The 18,851-nt window shown below is 41.4% G+C and overlaps 2 protein-coding genes across 4 annotated transcripts; one reads left to right on the forward strand and one right to left on the reverse strand.

Moving 5' to 3' along the window:
- The first annotated feature begins 403 nt into the window (after positions 1–403).
- cebpz (CCAAT enhancer binding protein zeta) lies at positions 404–10,080 on the forward strand. Of its 3 annotated transcripts, none has more exons than XM_085432562.1 (17): positions 404–616; positions 1,270–2,762; positions 2,847–3,081; positions 3,189–3,342; positions 3,693–3,781; positions 3,877–3,930; positions 4,021–4,123; positions 4,693–4,752; positions 4,856–4,922; positions 5,013–5,119; positions 5,727–5,787; positions 6,118–6,326; positions 6,579–6,614; positions 7,401–7,499; positions 7,629–7,690; positions 7,815–7,896; positions 8,375–10,080. In XM_085432562.1, exons 1-17 carry the CDS (start codon positions 431–433, stop codon positions 8,536–8,538), a joined length of 3,261 nt encoding a protein of 1,086 aa, XP_085288688.1. In that variant the 5' UTR covers positions 404–430; the 3' UTR covers positions 8,539–10,080. The 3 variants fall into 3 exon arrangements, with proteins under 3 accessions (XP_085288688.1, XP_085288689.1, XP_085288690.1); XM_085432563.1 differs by having other exon boundaries at positions 6,118–6,318; positions 6,577–6,614; XM_085432564.1 differs by having other exon boundaries at positions 6,118–6,315; positions 6,577–6,614.
- A 1,485-nt stretch (positions 10,081–11,565) lies between these two features.
- LOC146692471 (protein CEBPZOS-like) lies at positions 11,566–13,435 on the reverse strand. The gene is made up of 4 exons (XM_085431148.1): positions 13,286–13,435; positions 12,595–12,712; positions 12,461–12,505; positions 11,566–11,855 (listed from the first exon to the last, which is right to left on the reverse strand). Exons 2-4 carry the CDS (start codon positions 12,710–12,712, stop codon positions 11,773–11,775), a joined length of 246 nt encoding a protein of 81 aa, XP_085287274.1. The 5' UTR covers positions 13,286–13,435; the 3' UTR covers positions 11,566–11,772.
- Positions 13,436–18,851: the final 5,416 nt, after the last annotated feature.

The following is an 18,851-nucleotide window of genomic DNA, read 5'->3' on the forward strand; positions in this document are numbered from 1 at the left end:
CAAATAAAGGTCCGTAAACGAACTTAGAAGGGATGCTTCTCTGGGAGACCAGAACTTGCCTGAAAATTGTCACATTTTAAAGGTTTCTTCCGTAATAATGCAACTAATTGATGTTACCAGTGTAAAAACTACATTACGTCAATTACAGCCTCCCAATAGTCAATTCGGGCTTCTTATTGTTCACAAATGTGAAAAATATTGGCTAACACATAATGACCTTGTACATTTGTATAATTACATTTTAAGATTTTTATAAATTAGTCTTTATTCTAAATTCTGCTACCAGGGAGCTGGTTCTCATTTGATGTTTAGTGACAATAAATGGATTCTGAGTTGAATTCTGATAGCACCCCACTATGAGATCTGGTAACCGTGCACCGGAAACGTTTCGTTCAACATCCGGGTCAGTTTTCCTCACGCTGCAAACAGCATGGCAGCGAAAAACAAGCAACGTAAAAAGTCCAAAAAAGTGACATTTGAGGCCGAAGAAAACGAGCCGGAGGCGAAAAACAGCGGCGGAGAGGAGGATGAAGGTGAAGAGAAGAATACGAAAGAGGAGGAGAGAGAGGAAGAGGAGCTCAGTCTGGAGGAGGTTTTACGGCTCGGAGGAACTAAGGTGAATTTACCTGGTGAAACAGGGCCAACACTCCCAGAGTCAGGGAGCGTTTTAACTTGTGAAGGTCGGTTTGTTTTTATAGTTTTCTGAACTGACACGAAAGTTTATGTGACGTAAAAGCACAGTCCCCGGACAGTTTATTAGGTACACTTTGCTGTTACTGGGTTGGATCCACTTTTGCTTTCAGAGCTGCCTTATTTCTTCATAGATTCAACAAGACGCTCGAAACATTCCTAGGAGATTTTGGTCCTTAATGACGTGATCGTATCAGACAGCTGCTGCTCATCCATGATGCGGATCTCCTGTTGGTGCTCTCCTGTATTGAGCTCTGATCCTTTTGGAGGCCATTTGAGTACAGTGAACTCAGTGTCATGTTCAAGTAACCAGGAAGGCTGTGGTGTTTTAACAATGCTCAGTTGGTACTAAGGGACACAAAGTGTGCCAAGTAAATATCCCCACACCATTAGACCGCTGGCTGAACAGTTGTTATACACTCAGGATGGATCCATGCTTCCATGGTATTATTTACATAAATAAATAAAAACGTATCAAATAAAGTAAACATTTAAATACAATTTATACACAAATGTTAATCAGAATTCTTTGTCACATATTTTTAATCTTTTCTTTGTGGTTCTTCTCTACGTCTTTAGGCCGACTATATCCTCCTCGCCGGCCTCGAAGACTCCAACGAGCTCGTTGATGGCGGCATGAAAGGAGCGATAGATGACCTGGAGGAGGGCGAGCTGGAGTCATTCATCACCAAGCTGGGCATCCGGGCATACGCGACGCAGCAAACCATTCCGGACAAGCCTGAGGGTGAAGCCGCCACGGCTGCCACAGCTGCTGGCGAGAAGAAAGCTAAAAAGGTCAAAGTGGAGAAAGCAGAGGAGACGGCACCTGACACTCAGCCCAACGTCGTCGATCAGAAGCAGAAGAAGACAAAAGAGGCGCGGGTATCGGCGGCAAAAAAGGCGAAGCAGAGCCAGACCGTGTTTGAGTTCCAGCCACGGCAGGTGCTGCTGATCAAACCTGGTGGTAAGTGGTTCGAGCTGGATTACACAGAAGAGGGCTCGTCGGCGCCACAGGATGCTGCCCTGGTCTCGCAGTACAAGACGCTCGCTCAGCAGCTGTTCGAGGCTGAGGTGACCCTCTACAAGACCAAGAAGAGCTTGCAGAAAGGCGCCAACTCGGCCTGGATGAAGACAGTTGTCTCCTCTGGCGTGCTGGCGGACAGAATGGCAGCCATGACGGTTCTGATTCAGGACGCTCCGGTGCACATGCTGGAGCACGTGGAGAACCTAGTCACCATGGTGAAGAAGAAGGGCAGTCGGCGGATGGGTCTGATGGCAATGGACACGCTGCGAGAGCTGCTGCTGTCCAACCTGCTGCCCGGGGACAGGAAGCTCCGCACCTTTGCCCAGCACCCGTTCGACCAGCTTGAGGAGAAGGCCAGCGGCAACCGCGACGCCCGCGACCGCCGCCTCATCCTCTGGTACTTTGAGCACCAGCTGAAGCACCACGTGGCTGAGTTTGTGGTGGCGCTGGACTCGGTGGCTCACGACACAGTGCCTGCCACCAAGGCAAAGGCGTTAGCCACTGCCCATGAGCTGCTGTGCAGCCGTCCAGAACAAGAGAAGGCGCTGCTCACCCAAGTGGTAAACAAGCTTGGAGACCCCGAGTACAAGACGGCGGCAAAGGCATCGTACCTGCTGGAGACACTGCTGCACAAACACCCCAACATGAAAGGGGTGGTGTGCTGCGAGGTGGAGCGGCTCCTGTTCCGACCCAACATCAGCCCGAAGGCGCAGTACTACGCCGTGTGCTTCCTCAGCCAGGTGATCCTGAGCCACGACGAGGACGGGCTCGCCGCCAAGCTCATCACCATCTACTTCTCCTTCTTCCGTGCCTGCGTCAAAAAGAAGGACATTGAGTCGAAGATGCTGAGTGCGCTGTTGGCGGGCGTGAACAGGGCGTATCCCTACACCAGCACCGGGGACGACAAAGTGAGAGAGCAGATGGACACACTCTTCAAAGTGGTTCATCTGGTGAAGTTCAACACAGCCGTGCAGGCGCTCATGCTGCTGTTCCAGGTGATGGACTCCCAGCAGAGCATCTCGGACCGGTACTATGTGGCTCTGTACAGGTAAGGAAAACCTTGCCTGGCAGCTTGTTTGTGGGCTCTAAACAGACAACATTCAGGTGTTTACTTTCTCCACCTGTGTTGCAGGAAGCTGCTGGACCCCGGGCTGTCGTCGTCCTCCCGCCCGAACATGTTCCTGAACCTGCTGTACAAATCCATGAAGGCTGACGTGGCGCTGAGGCGGGTCAAAGCCTTTGTCAAACGGCTGCTGCAGATCAGCGCCGAGCAGAGCGCCAGCTTCGCCTGTGGGGCGCTCTTCTTGGTGTCGGAGGTCATGAGGGCCAAACCGGGCCTGAAGATACTGCTGCAGGAGGCGGAGGGGGTAAGAAATCTCAGAGGGTGTAAAACTGATGCTTTAGATTTTCCTTTTGGACAAAAATGCTCTCAAAGATGAACTGCTTTAAACTTTTGAATTATGGCTTCATTCAGAATGAGGAAGAGGAGGCGTTCAAAGACCTCGCTGCAGATGATGATGATGAAGAGGAGCGATTCGTGGATGCTGACAAACTAGAGGAACAAACAAACACAGAGGCAGAGGAGGTCAAACCTGCAGCATCATGGGTACATCACCAGAACCTGGAAGGTCTGTGAAACGCAAAGATTAGTGCTGACGTTCTCTGTTTGAAAACTGTTGTTGAAGGATGGGTTTAATCTAACATAACCGCCAGTGCCCCTGGTACTTTCCACCATTTCCACCCACTGTCTTCCTGGGAGGCTATTGTTTAATAGCTAGTTGTTTTGTTTTAGCTTCATGAAACTAATTGCAGATTTTTTTTATTTGCCTGAATCAGGAAAAACTTTTAGATCATGTTGTAATCTCTATTCCAGCTAATTTTTGTGTGTTTGTTGCACCTGGCTGATTAAAATAAAGCAGGACAGTAAATAAGAAGACGAGCTTCATCATGTTTGTTTCTCCGTCCTGTTTTCTTTCAGGAATGAAGAGTGTTCAGAGCTACGACCCGCTGCACAGAAACCCGTTATTCTGCGGTGCAGATCGCTCGACTTTATGGGAGCTGCAGAAGGTAAAAAAAATCTGTCCTAATAAACACAAAGTTCGTAACCAGAGCTTGTGTTCACAAGCTGCTGTGTATAACCTAATGTCTGATGTTCTCTGCAGCTCGCTCTGCACTTCCATCCGTCAGTGTCGCTGTTTGCAAAAACCATTCTGCAGGTAAAAGCCCCGCCCCTTTCCACATGCTCAGGAGCTCTGTAGTCGTCATGATTGTTGCTGTTAATGTTTGATATGATTTTATTTCCACAGGGAGACTTCATCCAGTACTCTGGGGACCCTCTGCAGGACTTCACCCTCATCCGCTTCCTCGATCGATTTGTCTTCAGAAACCCCAAACAGCTCAAAGCAGAACGTAAGACAAACAAGCACCGAATTCTATTGGATGCATTTTGTAAAATGGATCAAAAATGATGCAACATAAACACAGATGGATACAAAATGATCACATGTAGATGGGAAAATGACGAAAACTGGTGTCAAATGTTCACATTTGTGAAATAGTTCAATAAATAGTTCAAATAATTCAAAAAAGAAAGGATGATTAAAACAAACGGACTTAAAAGAGGAACAAAAACAATGAAGAGGGGATGAAATAAAATACAAAAAACGCACAAAGCTGCAAAACAGCAGCAACCTGCAGAGAAACAAGAGACAGTGGACGGTAAAGACAATCTAAATAAGTCTTTACAAGCTAAAAACGACAGAAAAATAAAAAAATTCAAACTCAGAAAGATGGAAAACGATAAAAAACATCCTGAAGAGTTGTTATTATTAGTCTGTGGTTTCATTGCTGTCTCGGCTCAAAACAGATTTAATCACGCTGACTTCACACATTGTGACAGTTTATTGACGGTTTTAATGAACTAATATTAATAATTTTAAGTGTAAACTTTCGTTTTTTTAATATTTTTTATTCTTTAGAAAACACCGACGCCGCTGTGATGAAGCCCAAACACAGATTACCTGTCAGCTTGCTACCAGGTAACTTTAAACAAATTTCACACTTTCTATGTTTGTTTTTTTTCCTTCACCTGCTCTGATGTCAGATGAAGTGTGGATCCTTTAAATAATTTGTGTGTGTCAGTGAACAGCGCAGAGTTTCTGTCCAAAGAAGAAAGTCAGGTTCCTGTTGATGAGATCTTCTTCCATCGGTGCGTCCCAGCAAAGTCACCTGACATATTTCCACTGTTTTTTGATTGTATTCTGTTTAATGAGTTTTGTTTCTTTGTTTCATTCGTCAGCTTCTTCAAGAAACGACAGCAGGAGAAGCAGCAACGCCGGCCACGAGGTGACGATGACGACGAGAGCCTGGAGGATGTGGACGATGATGAGTTTGAGAAACTTCTTGGTAAATAAACCATCGTCTCTAATTTAATGCTCAGTATCTCCTCATGAAAACATCACAGATCCTTGGTTAATGGCTTCAGTCGAGACACTTGTACAGTTAAATTTATAAACACGGATTACATAAAACACTGACATTTCGACGTAAACAGAACTGCATTTAAAATCTTTTATATTTCAAATAAAAGGTAAAAATTTAAATCGCAGGCTGATCCAGTCTGCGTGTAGTTTGGCTCACTGTGAGTTTGGCCCACACGTGCCTGATAACACCTGGGCGTGATCCTGATGATGGGAGGATCTTCCTGATGAGGAATCGGTGAACTCCTGGCCAGTCTGAGGTGCTGTTTGCTGCTGCCCTTCAACAGTTAAACATTTGGCACGTGTGCTCAGTGTCAACCTGCTCTCATCCGTGAAGAGACCAGGCCGTTAGTGGTCGACCTGCCGGTTCTGGTGTTCGCGGGGGAATGCTCGGCTCTGGGCTGTGACAGGGTTCCCGCTAAAGGACAAGCAGCCCACCGGAGGCTGGCTGTGCTCCTCCTGTTCTTCCTCCTTTGCTTGTAGTATAACTTAAAGTTCTCTGGCTGAGTAACTGTTTGTTTGTTTTTTGGCAGACACCTTTGAAGGTGATTCGTACTTTACCGACCTCGGCAGTGATAATCTGGACTTTGCAGGGTGAGTTTTCAGGTTTACTCTTGGGTTTTATTTCCATTCATTTATTGATTTACTTTGTCATTCTTAAATTTATTTTCCTTCTGTTTACAGTATTATTGTTTTATTTATTTCTGTATTACTGTTGCTACACATGGGAAAGCAAATACAGGAAATACTAGGAAGAGCATTATGTTGGTATTTATTTAGTCTTAAAAACAGAATAATCTGATTGGCTGTGAGACTCGAACACGATTTTGGTTTTGTTTTAAAAAAACAAATAAAGACTTTAAAGACTTTTACACACTGACTGAACCATCCTCTTCCTCACAACGTTTTTTGTTTTTCTGTCAGTAATGTAAAGAGTAAAAAAGATAAGAAATCAGGAGACGACTCTGAGTCGGACGTGGACAACTCGGACATGGACGACCTGGACGATGAGGAGGTGTCTCTGGGCAGCATGGACGAGGAAGACTTCGGAGACGAACTGGAGGAAGAAGGAGGGATGTTCATGGACCCTGATGGAGACGAAGAGGGTGATGATGATGATGATGACGATGAAGGTAAAAAAATATGACAAAGTACGAAAACTTATTTTAATCCAGCTTTGTTTCGAGTGCCAGTTCAATATTCTCTGTTTTTAAATTAATACACCAATACCTTTATTTTTTTCTGCCTGTATAAATGTCTTTTTTGTCATTATTTGACTTGAGATTATATTGATGTTCATATATTCAAGTCCACGCTGTTATGAGTTAAAGGACAGAATCGACCTGAGCTCTTACAGACACCTGATCCTTCTCCTCTTCTTTCAGTTCCTGAGCTGGAGGATGAAGATGCTGCATTTGGAGGTCAGTACCTTTAGAAATCCTAACCACTGTTTTTTACATACTGAAGAGGGAACACAGTGCATCATGGGATATCTGAGCCAATAATCTGTAAGCCTATTTTAGACGAGCACCCCATAATTCAAAGAAAACTACTAAACATTTACATTTAAGGTTCTGGAACCAGTGAAGTTTAATCATTATAAAAATACAGATTAATAAATTCAGTCAACTCATCTGTTAAAGCAGCACCTAATTAAAATATAATATCTTACAGTTAACTTAAAAACATTTAATAAATGAATGCAAAATTTGGGGTTCTATGCTAAATTATGAAAGATGGCTGGAATTTATCCTTCTGCTAATGTGGAATTATTCTGCTTATTTTCAGCTCCTTATTTTCATTCTTGGACTCTTGTAGAGCAGCTTTGCATGATTCACATTTCAGAATAATCCTTCCCTATCTTATACTGAGTCCATGCTCTGTCTGAAATGAGCAGTTATAGCTCCTCCTCATTGGCTGCCCCTCACAGAAGACTTGTCAGTGGGGCGTTTATTCCTGTGATGGCCATATTCAGAATATTTGCTCTTTGTGACATCATAAAGATCCAGGAGGAGGAAAATCAGTGTGAAACTGAGTGTTTAGAGCAGTCTGAGGCTGAAAGGATTAGCTGTGCACGTACTAAGCTCCTTATTTGAACTTGGGCCGTGTTGAATATGAACGTCCATCACTGGAACAGAAGATATGAGAGAAAATAATTCTTTTCAAATGTAATATTGAAACTGGGAAAAACCTTTTCCACTGTATAGATTCAGAAGACGATGAGATGGAAGCTCCAGACATCACCCCACAGACCAAGAAGGGAAAGAGAAAATCCTCCGAGGAACTCGACTTCTCCGGATCTTTAGGTTAATGCTGGATCTGTAGCTCAAAGAATTATTAACATAATTTAATGTGTCAGTTTGTTTTGGCTGTGTATAGAAAACTCAGTCAGCGACTCCGGAGGTTATTTTATTGATCACTGTTCAATGTTTCAGGTTCCAAACAGAAGAAGAAGAAGGAAAAGAAAGATGCAGCCATGTTTGCTTCTGCTGAAGAGGTCAGTTTGACTTCAGAGAATTCATGGAAACAAGCACAACAGGATTATGGAATCATAAATATTTCAAAGGTCTTATAACATCATTATTGTTCTTTTTTTATTTTATTTTATTTATTTTTGTCAGTTTGGCTGCCTGCTGGACGAGAATGCCGGCTCCAAGTTTGACAACATCGGGCTGAACGCCATGGCCAATAGAGACAAAGCAGGTGAGATCACAGAGCTTCACCTTGAACAGCTCATACTACTGCAGGAGCAAGCCCAGTGGCCACCTGAAGGCTGAGGATAGGATTTTGTGCTGCGATGCCTTTTAAAAATATGACCTCTAGGTCATCGTTATGGTTTCTATTATAATTACAGCACCTGAAATGTTCTGTATAACTAAAATGTTCATTAGTAAGTTAGTTTTATTCCTTATATTGACCCAACAGCCATCTCTGTTATTACAGTGATGTCATTTAATGGACCTTGAAACTAAGAATGATTACATTCAGACTGACATGTGAGAGCTGAAGGATGCTGAGGCTGTTTCAGGTTATAACAGGGTTAAAAACAAACAGACGAGATGAAGGCCGGTGTCTCACGTTTCATAACTTCTCCACACAGTGAAAGTGCTGTCAGTCCCACTCAGCTGCGCTGCACAGATAAACCAAATGTGTTTTCTTTTCTAACACTTCCTGTGTGCAGGTCTGAAGCAGCTGAAGTGGGAAGCTCAGCGCGACGACTGGATCCACGGCCGTGACGCCAAGACGCTGCGCAAGAAGAAGACCACGTTCAACAAGAAGAAGATGGGGTTCGGCCAAGCCAGGACGGGAAGCGGGACGTTTGGGAGCAAGAAGAAGAGGAAGTAGATGACGAGGATGCTGAAGATGTTGGCCTAAAGCTGAGGGACACCTTCGGTGACCACGCCTTCCTCGTCTGTCTCCCGGACGCTGTAGATTCCCGGACACTCAGCGGTCTCATCGTAAACCGGGAGGACGCGGACATAAAACGGTGTTTACAGATTCAATCTGGGGGCTGGTGAAGAGGAGCCACATTTAGCTTGTTTTATTTTTTTGTAAAATCAAAGACTTTGTGCTGAACATTTTGCTGCAAATCTCATCTGGATCATTCCATCTCAGTCCATCATGTTTAAAATAAACTTTGGTTTTAAAATGCATAAATGAATACTTCATGGGATGAAAGCAGGGCTGTTTCATGATGTTTTTGAGGGAACATTTGTGTTTTAAGGTAAATATCTGGTCCTGTGCCTCTATGAAAACTGGACTCTGAACGAATGAAGGATGCTTGAAGTTGCTGAAATATTTAGATGTCTACAGCCTGTAGAAACCTTTGCTTCTCACACAATGTTGTTTACACAGAATTGTCTTAAAACAGTCTAAAAGTGAATCGTTACACTCGTTAAAGCTTAAATGTTGGGGGAAAAGTTCACTGTGATATTTCCAGGTATGACGCAATATACAAAGTCCAAGTAAATTTATTAAATCCAAAATTTGTTACGCTCTTCTCTCACATATAACTCATAATTATGTAGAGAAGGGAAATATTGCTTTGTTTTTAGTTCCAGCCTCATGGCCCAAATTTCTCTGGCCAATGAGAGGGTGTGTGCCGCTGTGCCGTTTTCTTGGTTTGTTTTTCACCTTCGGACTGTTTTCAAGAATATCCCGTGTCTTGTATGTGAGAAGCTCTAAATAAAATCTACTGTGGTTTCTACAAGTCTCCAAATCCGCTGTAGGAGATCACACATTTAAATATTTTAGGGACTTCAAACGCCCGTTTTACGTTAACTGGAGCTGCACTGCTGACGCTCCACATTCATATTTACTCTAACACATTTGAAGCTCTGGGAGTTTTCTAGATATTGGAATTTTAAAGTGCTCCCTCAAAAAAAGGATTTCAGAGTGATCTGTAAAAACATCCCGACCTTCATCCTCAGCTGTGAGAGGCTGAAGTCTATGAGTGCGATAATTCAAGCACAACCTCAAGAACTTCAAATTGAGACTGCTGGTGTGTCTACCAGGAGGCTGGTTATTTTTGAGAAATCTCATGATTCGTTCCTTTTAAGAAGTCAGAATTTTCTTTCAGGCAAATCTGAGCTGACATGGGATGAGCCTGTTTGACACATAAGCAGCAGATTTCCTTGTGTCTTAACAAATCAATTCACATACAACCTGTGTTTGTGTGAGACAAACATTTAAGTGTTTCATGATCCTGTTCAGTGTGTTTACAGGTTTAATGATTGTTTCTGTTTGAACATACTGATCATAATGTGCCATTTGTAGAACGGTCTGCACCATTTCAAGGTTTTGTTGTTTTACATTTACAAATTTAAATTGGTTCAGGTTTTTTGTTGGTGAGGTATTAACCATTAAAACTTATTAAGTATCAACTGGGATAGGCTCCGGCTCCTGCCCGCAACCTGAATTGAATAAGCAAAAGAAGATGGATGAATGGATAAAATGATCAAATATAGCAGTTAACATTAAACCATTTTAAATGTAATTTAATATCAAGCAATACTATTTTTCTGATTTTCTGTCGCTGTTTCACAAATTCCTAACTTTTAATAGACCAAATGATTAATCTAGAAAGTATTTTGCAACTGAACTGATGGGAGATTATTAGGTACACTTGCTCAATAAATGTGGTCATTTTAAATTAGTTTACAAATTGCTGTAAATTAGTTTACAGCAAGGCAGCACGGTGGCACGGTGGTTAGCACTGTTGCCGCACAGCAAGAAGGTCCTGAGTTCAATTCCAACATCAGGCCGGGGTCTTTCTGTGTGGAGTTTGCATGTTCTCCCCGTGTTTGCGTGGGTTCCCTCCGGGTACTCCGGCTTCCTCCCACCGTCCAAAGACATGCACTTAGTGGAGATAGGTTAATTGGATAACCCAAATTGTCACTAGGTGTGAATGTGCGAATGAAAGTGAGTGCGAATGGTTGTCTGTCCCTGTATGTTGGCCCTGCGACAGACTGGCGACCTGTCCAGGGTGTACCCCGCCTCTCGCCCTATGACAGCTGGGATAGGCTCCAGCGCCCCCCGCGACCCTGAAAAAGGATAAGCGGAAGCGAATGGATGGATGGATGGATAGTTTACAGCAGTAATGATATAATTAATGTTATCAACAGACAAAAAGAAAAACTAACTGATTTTGTACAACAGCTATAACACCTCTTGTGGCTGTTGTTAGTTTACAGCTATTATATCAAACTAAAGTAATAGGAAGTGCAAGAATGTAATGCTAAAGGTCAGCAAAGAAAAAGCGGGAGTAACAGGGACATCAAGAAAGTTCATGAATACACACACACACCTCTACATATATATGTATATCCATTGATCAATAGCATAGTGGTAACACCACTCGCCTTTGGAAGTTCAGGTGAGTGGTTTGACTCCCGACCAGGGTGTCTACAAATGCTCTCGCAAGAGGGAACCAGGATGTCAGGTCAGGGGGAAGGGGGTGGCTATAGCTCAGGTGGTAGAGCAGGTCATCTACTGGAAGGTTGGTGGTTCGATCCCAGGCTGCATGCCAAATATCCTTAGGCAAGATACTAACCCCATGTTGCTCTCCGATGCATCCATCAGAGTGTGAATGTGTATGAATGTTAGACAGTAAGCACTTAACAGTTAGAAAAAGTGGTTGTGTGATTGGGTGAATGAATTAGTTGTATAAAGCGCTTTGACTGCTCATATAGAGTAGAAAAGCGCTACATAAGAACCAGTCCATTTACCATATCATCACCCCCACTTGAGATTGTACTTGGGTACCAAGTGTGAGACAAAAACCCCCAAAAAGAGGTTTTTGGGTTTGGCTGCTTCATACAGCAGCAAATATATACAAAGTATGTGTGTTTAAAAATAACAACAAAGGCAGGATATCCTTGACTGGGCTGGATACCAGCCACATTTAATAACTTCTCCACAGAGAAAAGACAATTCCTGTATAAATGAATGAGGTCTGATGAGTCTTTACAGGAAGTGATGTCTTTTTTCCTAATGTGCAGTGCTGAAGCAGCCGGGAGGCTCCAGACTCAGATGCCAAGGCGCTGCACGTGATAATGACGATGACGTCGATGGACACCTTCAATCCTGTTTGGCTGACCAGGCCTCCTGGTCTCTCTCTCGGATGCCGTAGATCCCCGCCCACTCGTTGGACTTGTAGTAAACTGGGAGGAAGCGGACGTCACAAAATTAATTTTGTTGTGTTGGAAATTTGTGGGTTGAGAGACTGGCAGCAGAGCTGTGCAGCTGATTAACTTACAGAAATTATGATATGATGTTCACATAAAGCAGAAGGAAGGTTTATAAACATGTTGTTTATTTTATGGCTCAAAAAATCAGGTTGTTCTGCAGTAAATGTGTACCTAATATACTTTTACACATTACTTGATTTAATGTATATTGTCTTTATTTGGTGCTATGTTGGTATCTTCAGATGAACTTCAAAAAAACTTTGTTGTTCTGCTGAAATTGCACTAATCATTTTTATTTTCATATGAATTGATTTATTTCACCAACTTGGGTTTTAATTGATTTAAATATGACCTCATTTTCATCTGTTGTATGTACATTTCAACGTTATCTGTGCTCTGACATTTTTATTTTCATACGTTGTGCAGGTGTGTTTCTGATTTTCTAATTTAGTAATGATTTTAAATCTGGACCACACTATATAAACAGTAATTATTATTATGAAAGAAGCCAGTGTCCATGTTAGAGTTGAAAAACACCTTCTGCTAAGCCCCAGTTTGAACCTGGAGATTCTTCTTACCTTCTAGGATGGATGGGAACCTCCTGTTCATAGTGTTCCTGAAATCTGCAGGTGGTGCAGGATATAAAACATGAAATTTAGGATGATATAAAGCCAGACCTATTTCAGATCCATTTAACATCATAATTTCATACCTCGACTGGTGTCCATTGTGTGAAACAGACCGTAAGCCCCGAGGACGCCCAGCAGCTCCAGAGCAATCACGCCCTTCATGAGCTTCTTAGCCAGCGGCTCCAGAGGTTTCGGAGACATCTGAGGGGAGACCAACAAATACAAACAACTTTATTTACAAAGACAGGGATAGACAGCGTGTTCTCTTCTTTCATTTTGCCTCCATTATGAAGGTCACATTAATTCATTACACTGCATCTAACTTTCCTGATAGAATATTTTTATTTCACTGCTACACAGAGGTACTCAGCTCTGCACCTCTAGTACAGATAACAGACAGCAGACCTCGCTCTTCAGTGAAAGTTAAAATAATGTCTGCACATATTTTAGATTAGAATGAGAATACCTTATTTTATTGTGATTATATGTAATTTTGTACATTTAAAACCTATAACAAAAACAACAGATCGTCAACATTTTATATTAAATTCAGACAGAAGAAAAAGGCTGTAACTTTATTTTGAAAATAGTTTGCTACTCTTCCAAAATAAAAATCCGAGTTGGATTTTCAACCTTTAACGCGTTTGTTTAATGACAGCATGACACAACAAGCCGGGCACTCAGGAAACATCAATATGTTAGCAAACGGTCGCTTATTTCTTCGTTTTGAACTGAAGGCGTTTTATTTAACGCCTTTGTTACGTCTGAACTTACCTTATATTAGATTTGTGGTACTTGAGATAAATGAATAACTGCTTTAAATCTAAATCAGAGCACTATAAATTATATCAGTAGAGTAAACTGCTTGCAAAAACAAATCTTCTGCCCTTGTAACAACCACAGCAAACTACTAACACGCTGCTTCCGGTGTACGGAAGCTCGGTAGGGACATATCGACTTTTTTTGGCGTCCTTACCTCATTAAAACCATTAAAACCGCTGTTTACCGTAAATAGAAAGGCAGCGACTTTTAGTGATAACACGGCTAAAAGAGGCTCCTTTACATTTGATAATTCTCTTTTTTATTCAATAAAATAGTAATTTGATAAATGAATTAAGACTAATTATTAAATTATTTTCTATTAATTTTTTTTCATCAAATCAATATAATCACTAGTAAAGAACAATCACGTAACAACTCCTTGCTATAATAATTTATAATAATTTTTCTTGACTATTTTATTGTATTTATTTATTTATTTATTTATTGACAAACTAGATATCACAATACATAAATGAAATTTAACCAAACGCAAAGCAAAACAGAAAATTAAAAATAAAAATGAATGCACAGTTTGAATAAAAACTATTTAGCTGAATTCCCTGTGAAAAGATGAAAAATCTGACATTTTAAATTTTACATACTCAATAAAAAAAGAAAAAAAGACCTTACAAGAAAAGCTGAATGTTGGCCTCACCCATCTTACCGGTTGTCCGGTCACCTAAGGGGTTAATTGCATGAATAAATAAATAACTGATTAAAAGGACTAAGTACGAGTGCCTTGTTTTTAGAAATGCAAAAACTGTCTTAGATAATGTCACCGTTTCTCACTCTCTCTCCCCCCCTGTGATAATAAAACAACAACAACAACATAGAATCAACTCTTGAATCGTCTGCTCTAAAAGCGTCTTTTATTACTGTTTTTGCTATATATATTTTCTTTTAATTATCATAACAACAAAATTTCGGTCAGCTGAAATTCTGATGTTGAATTGTGATTTAATCATTGTAGTTATGGGATGTTACCAGGAGGTGTCAGCGTTGTGGCAAGATGAACAAAACAAGATGACAGCTCCTGTCATAAAAACAAGGGGTACGTCTAATAAAACACCTGATGCACCTGATGAAAGTCTGAATAATTGTTTTTAATTTTTAGTTGTGAAGCAGTCATAAGGAAAGAATTCACTTTCATGAGCAGATTCCACTGAAGACACCTGCAATTTCTGGGGGTTTTTTTGTTTTTGTTTTTTTTGAGGAAATAAAATCTAATGTCATTTCGTTTTTATATTCTTAGCTGAATGAGCACCAGCTGCAGGTTAGATTCCCAGTTTTCCCAGAGGCTGCCTCGGTTTTACAGCTGCTATTCCTGCAGGAATCTCAGCAAAGCAGCAGCCAAACGGGTTTAGACTAAGAGACAATATTTGCTCACCTGGGTCACAAAAACCTCACTTTACAGCATGATTAGGTGCAGAAATAGGAGCTAGAAAAGAGTCCTCTGCAGGGCTGGAAACTCATTAAAAGCTACTGCACTCAGAGGGCATCAGAGGTCTTCAACAAATGTGTTTAATTTCTAAAATTATTTACTACTTTCTCCCACATACAGTTTCCTTTTGTCCATTCTTAAGTCACATATGTCTCATAACAAATCTATAATCAGGCATGATGGTGGAATCTATTCTATGTTGCTGTGAAAAATACTTTAAAAGTCAAATTTCAGCTGGTGAAACAGCACAAATGTTGCTAAACACATAACCACAGAGGATTTTTACAGTAATTACAGTATCTACCACCATTTTGCTTTAATTTTAGTGTTTCTAATTTAATCTCCACAAACAGCTTGTTACTGTTAAATATAAATACATGTCCTCATCCTGACCGACTCACACGAACATTCAAACAACGGAAACAGCAAAATATATCCTCAGCATGCAAAACAACTGAAATAACCATGGCAACACTTAATAATTTGTGATTTTTGAATGTACAATGCAAATACCGCATTTTACTGTAAATATGTGTAGTGGGTTGCTGTTAATAAAGTTGTGAGTATTTATTTATTTTTTAAATTTTGAATGAAACAAAAGGTTGTTTTTTTAAAAAAAAAACAACAAAAAACAAAAAGCAAAAAACCTTTAGGCAATTTATGCGATCAACAAAATAAATAAAATAAATAAAAAATACAGCCTTACAGCTGCTGACATCCATCTCAAATACTGCCATCTATGATATGTGTATTGTATGTACAGCACACACCATTTATACAGTCTAAAAAAATACATGTGTATTCTCATTATTACTTCCACTGCACTTTCTGTACATGTAAACAATCACAGTGTATACGATTCATTTTTTCATTTTTTCTATTATATCTCTAATTCACTTTCTCTTCCTATCGCTTCTTCCTCTGCTGCTGTAACAAGGGAATTTCCATAATGTGGGATCCATACAGTTTATATAAATTGTATGTCCACACTTTCAAAGAATGGCTAATCAAACAGTTGATTTCTTGCAAACACGATGGCCCATGAAGCACAACAGGAAGAACAATCACCACAGCACCTCCTCTGTCAACTGCACATCCTCGATTCCTTTCTTTAACTCCTCTCTGAGCATCTCCTCAAACTAGTTCATGCATTTATTACTTCTTGGCTGGACTACTGTAGTTCATTGTTATCAGGATGTCCTAAAAACTCCCTGAAAAGGCTTCAATTGATCCAAAACGCTTCAGCCAGCAAGAGTCCTGACAGGGACTAGAAAGAGAGAGCATATTTCTCCTGTATTGGCTGTCCTTCATTGGCTTCCTGTTAAATCCAGAATTTAATTTAAAATCCTGCTCCTCACATACAAGGTCTTAAATAATCAGCCCCCATCTTATCTTAATGACCTTGTAGTACCATATCACCCTATTAGAGCACTTCGCTCTCACGCTGCAGGCCTACTTGTTGATCCTAGAGTATTTAAAAGTAGACTCAACCTCTCTGGGTACATCTCAGGCCCTCTAAAGTACGGAGGCCTATCTCCCCTCACCACACTCCCTGCCGGTGGCTGATGCCCTCAGACGTTGGTGTTTTGGTGGTTCTTGTCGACCTGGGCTGGGTGCTCATGTATGTACTGGCTCACTCCTGGTGGCCGATTGGTGGGGCCTGGCGCCTGTGGCCCGGCTGGGCCCCTTCCGGGGGGTGGGGTGCCCTTAGGCCTCTGGGCCTGAAGCTCGGTCCTCTCTGGCACAGCTGGCTGCCGGCAGAGCCCGCGGGCACGCCACTGCAACCCCCTCTGGCTTCTGCTCCGTAGCTGCTGGGTGACCTCTTGTTTGGGGCTCTACTCAGCTCTTCCCAGGAGGGTGGCACGGTTCACCCCCTTTTGGTGGTCCTCCTCGGGTCCTCGTACTCTGGGGCCTCTGAATGTCTGGGGCCTGGATCTCCTCCATACCTGCTTCATGCCCTGGGGGACGGGGCTATGGCTCCCCACACTCCCTAGCAGATCGTTACATGGAGAAACCTTTGGAATACAAGCATGCTGATCCACACAGGTATGCACACGGGTGTTCACAGACGTGGACTACACCTTTCTTGGCTGCTGCCTCAAAGCACATTGTGCGCTGTCTATCTTGCGTGCTGCACAATATCGTTTAATATTTAGTATCTACTGTTATCTACTGCTAGCTAGTTTATTGTGATGGTGTTGTATTTATGATGTTGCTCTTTTTGGTTTGCTTTCTCTTCTGTTTTTTTTTCTCCATACAGGTGATCCAGGTGTTTTGTTTTTCTTTCTTTCTTCCCCCCCTTTCTCACCGTCTCTTCTCCCCTGTTTTTCTTTCTCTCCCTCTTTCTTTCATTCTTTCTCCCTGTCCTATCCCCCAGTCATGTCTGTCCCATTTGTGGCAACCGAAAATAAAATAGATACATAATTATAATACAGGTCAATCAAATGGACCAATATGGCAAGGCCATGATGATCCACTTGGTAAAATAAATCTGCTTGGCATCTTTCTTGGCCTTAAGACAACAATTCTGATGGCTAAAGATCCAAATGGGACAAAAAAAAAAAAAGTAGAATGGGAGGGAGAGCCTTCAGTTTTCAGGCCCCTCTTCAGTGGAACCAGCTCCCAGTTTGGATTCAGGACACAGAAACTGTCCTCCTTAGTTACTATTAATCTCTGGCTCTCTTCCACAGAGTGTCTTTGTTCTGTAAAAATGAAACGTCTCCATGTTGGAGCCTCATTTTAAAGTCATGTCAGTTAAATATGATGTGAAATTTTTTCATTATACTGATGTGATCATAACATTTTTTCCATAGGACTTCTGTTATTTAAATTCACTACATGGCACAATGTGAGAAGATTAAAAAAAAACCTTTTGTAATCACAGGCACACAGACAAATGCTGGAAGGCAGTTTCAAATGTTTGAATATGAAGGACAAGTTGTTTAAAGACTCCTCCTCTCTCCGTGGTTCGTATATCTCAGTTGTGGTTATGATTTAGTGATACTTAAAGGTAAAAACACTTTTGGAAAGGACACACTTTCCCCAGTTATAGCTCCTCCTGGAGTCTTCTCTCTTTGCTGCCCTCGTGATGCATTTTAGGAGCTGATGTGTCCTTCAACACAGAGCACAGACTGGCAGGAGGACAGAGACCTGCTGAACTCATGCACACAAATAAACACAGAGTGTTCATGGATAATGTTTGGGAGCTGGGTGTAGTCAGAAGAAGTAAAGAATAATCTGTTTCTATCTGTTTTGTCGCTGAATTTATAGCAGGGTCAGGAGGTGATGCCAATTTAAAAAAAAATCACAACATTCGGATTATTGTTATATGTATGGTGGGTAATGAAGAGCCGATCAAGCACACAACATCTCTGTTTGTTTCCTGTGTCAAGAATTTGGAGGCTGTGGATGCAGAGTAAGGAGTATTATCATTTTTAGCTGATGAAAATAAAATATTTATAACAAATCAATAAATCACAGCTATTTTTCATCATTTATTCCCCATGAGGATCTCTAGACAGGTGGTAGTTCCATGTTCTCCCCATACTTGCCCATCTTAACTCAGGATGCAAAATAAAAAAATATCTTTCACGCTCAATCATCCAGGTAGGGAAATCCCAAAATGCTGACTGTGTTCATGTGGAGGTGAAGTTTTCAGTGAGAGAAAAATTAAAAAACTGGGACATTTTAAAGGTTCGTACCTGTAAAGAATCTTGTGTGTGTTTTTCTTATTTTATGATAATGTATAAAGTGACTTTTAGTAAGGTAACTCTCGATTTTCAATGAGACTACCTGTTTAAATAAAAGCTCTAAAGCTAATAATAAAGATTTTGCAAATTTTTACAGGAAGAGCTCTTTCCTGGCCACAGATTCCATATTCATCCTTCATGCCCACTGATTCTTCGTTAAGTCTTCCTCTGTTGTATCTGAAGCCTCTTTAAAGTCTTCAGTCAATGTTTAATCCATAACTTATGACTTGTAAATACTTTTCGTGATCCTGTGCAGGTGAGGGAAGCCCTTCGTTGTGTCACAGCTTTGATAAACACTTCGACCCCCTCTCGGTCTTCATGTGCAACC

The sequence above is a fragment of the Copadichromis virginalis genome, linkage group LG15 (assembly GCF_057382275.1).
Source record: "Copadichromis virginalis isolate Kocher_CV1m ecotype Utaka linkage group LG15, C_Virginalis_male_GT1.1, whole genome shotgun sequence".
In the NCBI taxonomy this organism is placed as follows: Eukaryota; Metazoa; Chordata; class Actinopteri; order Cichliformes; family Cichlidae; genus Copadichromis; species Copadichromis virginalis.

Bases quoted from the DNA above. Each gene is read 5' to 3' on its own strand.
- cebpz (XM_085432562.1), top strand. From the start codon at position 431: ATGGCAGCGAAAAACAAGCAACGTAAAAAGTCCAAAAAAGTGACATTT. The intron at 3,782-3,876 runs GTAAAAAAAATC...TGTTCTCTGCAG, and splicing joins CTTTATGGGAGCTGCAGAAG to CTCGCTCTGCACTTCCATCC. The intron at 6,327-6,578 runs GTAAAAAAATAT...CTCTTCTTTCAG, and splicing joins TGATGATGATGACGATGAAG to TTCCTGAGCTGGAGGATGAA.
- LOC146692471 (XM_085431148.1), bottom strand. From the start codon at position 12,712: ATGTCTCCGAAACCTCTGGAGCCGCTGGCTAAGAAGCTCATGAAGGGC. The intron at 12,506-12,594 runs GTATGAAATTAT...CACCACCTGCAG, and splicing joins CACAATGGACACCAGTCGAG to ATTTCAGGAACACTATGAAC. The intron at 11,856-12,460 runs GTAAGAAGAATC...GCTTCCTCCCAG, and splicing joins GTTCCCATCCATCCTAGAAG to TTTACTACAAGTCCAACGAG.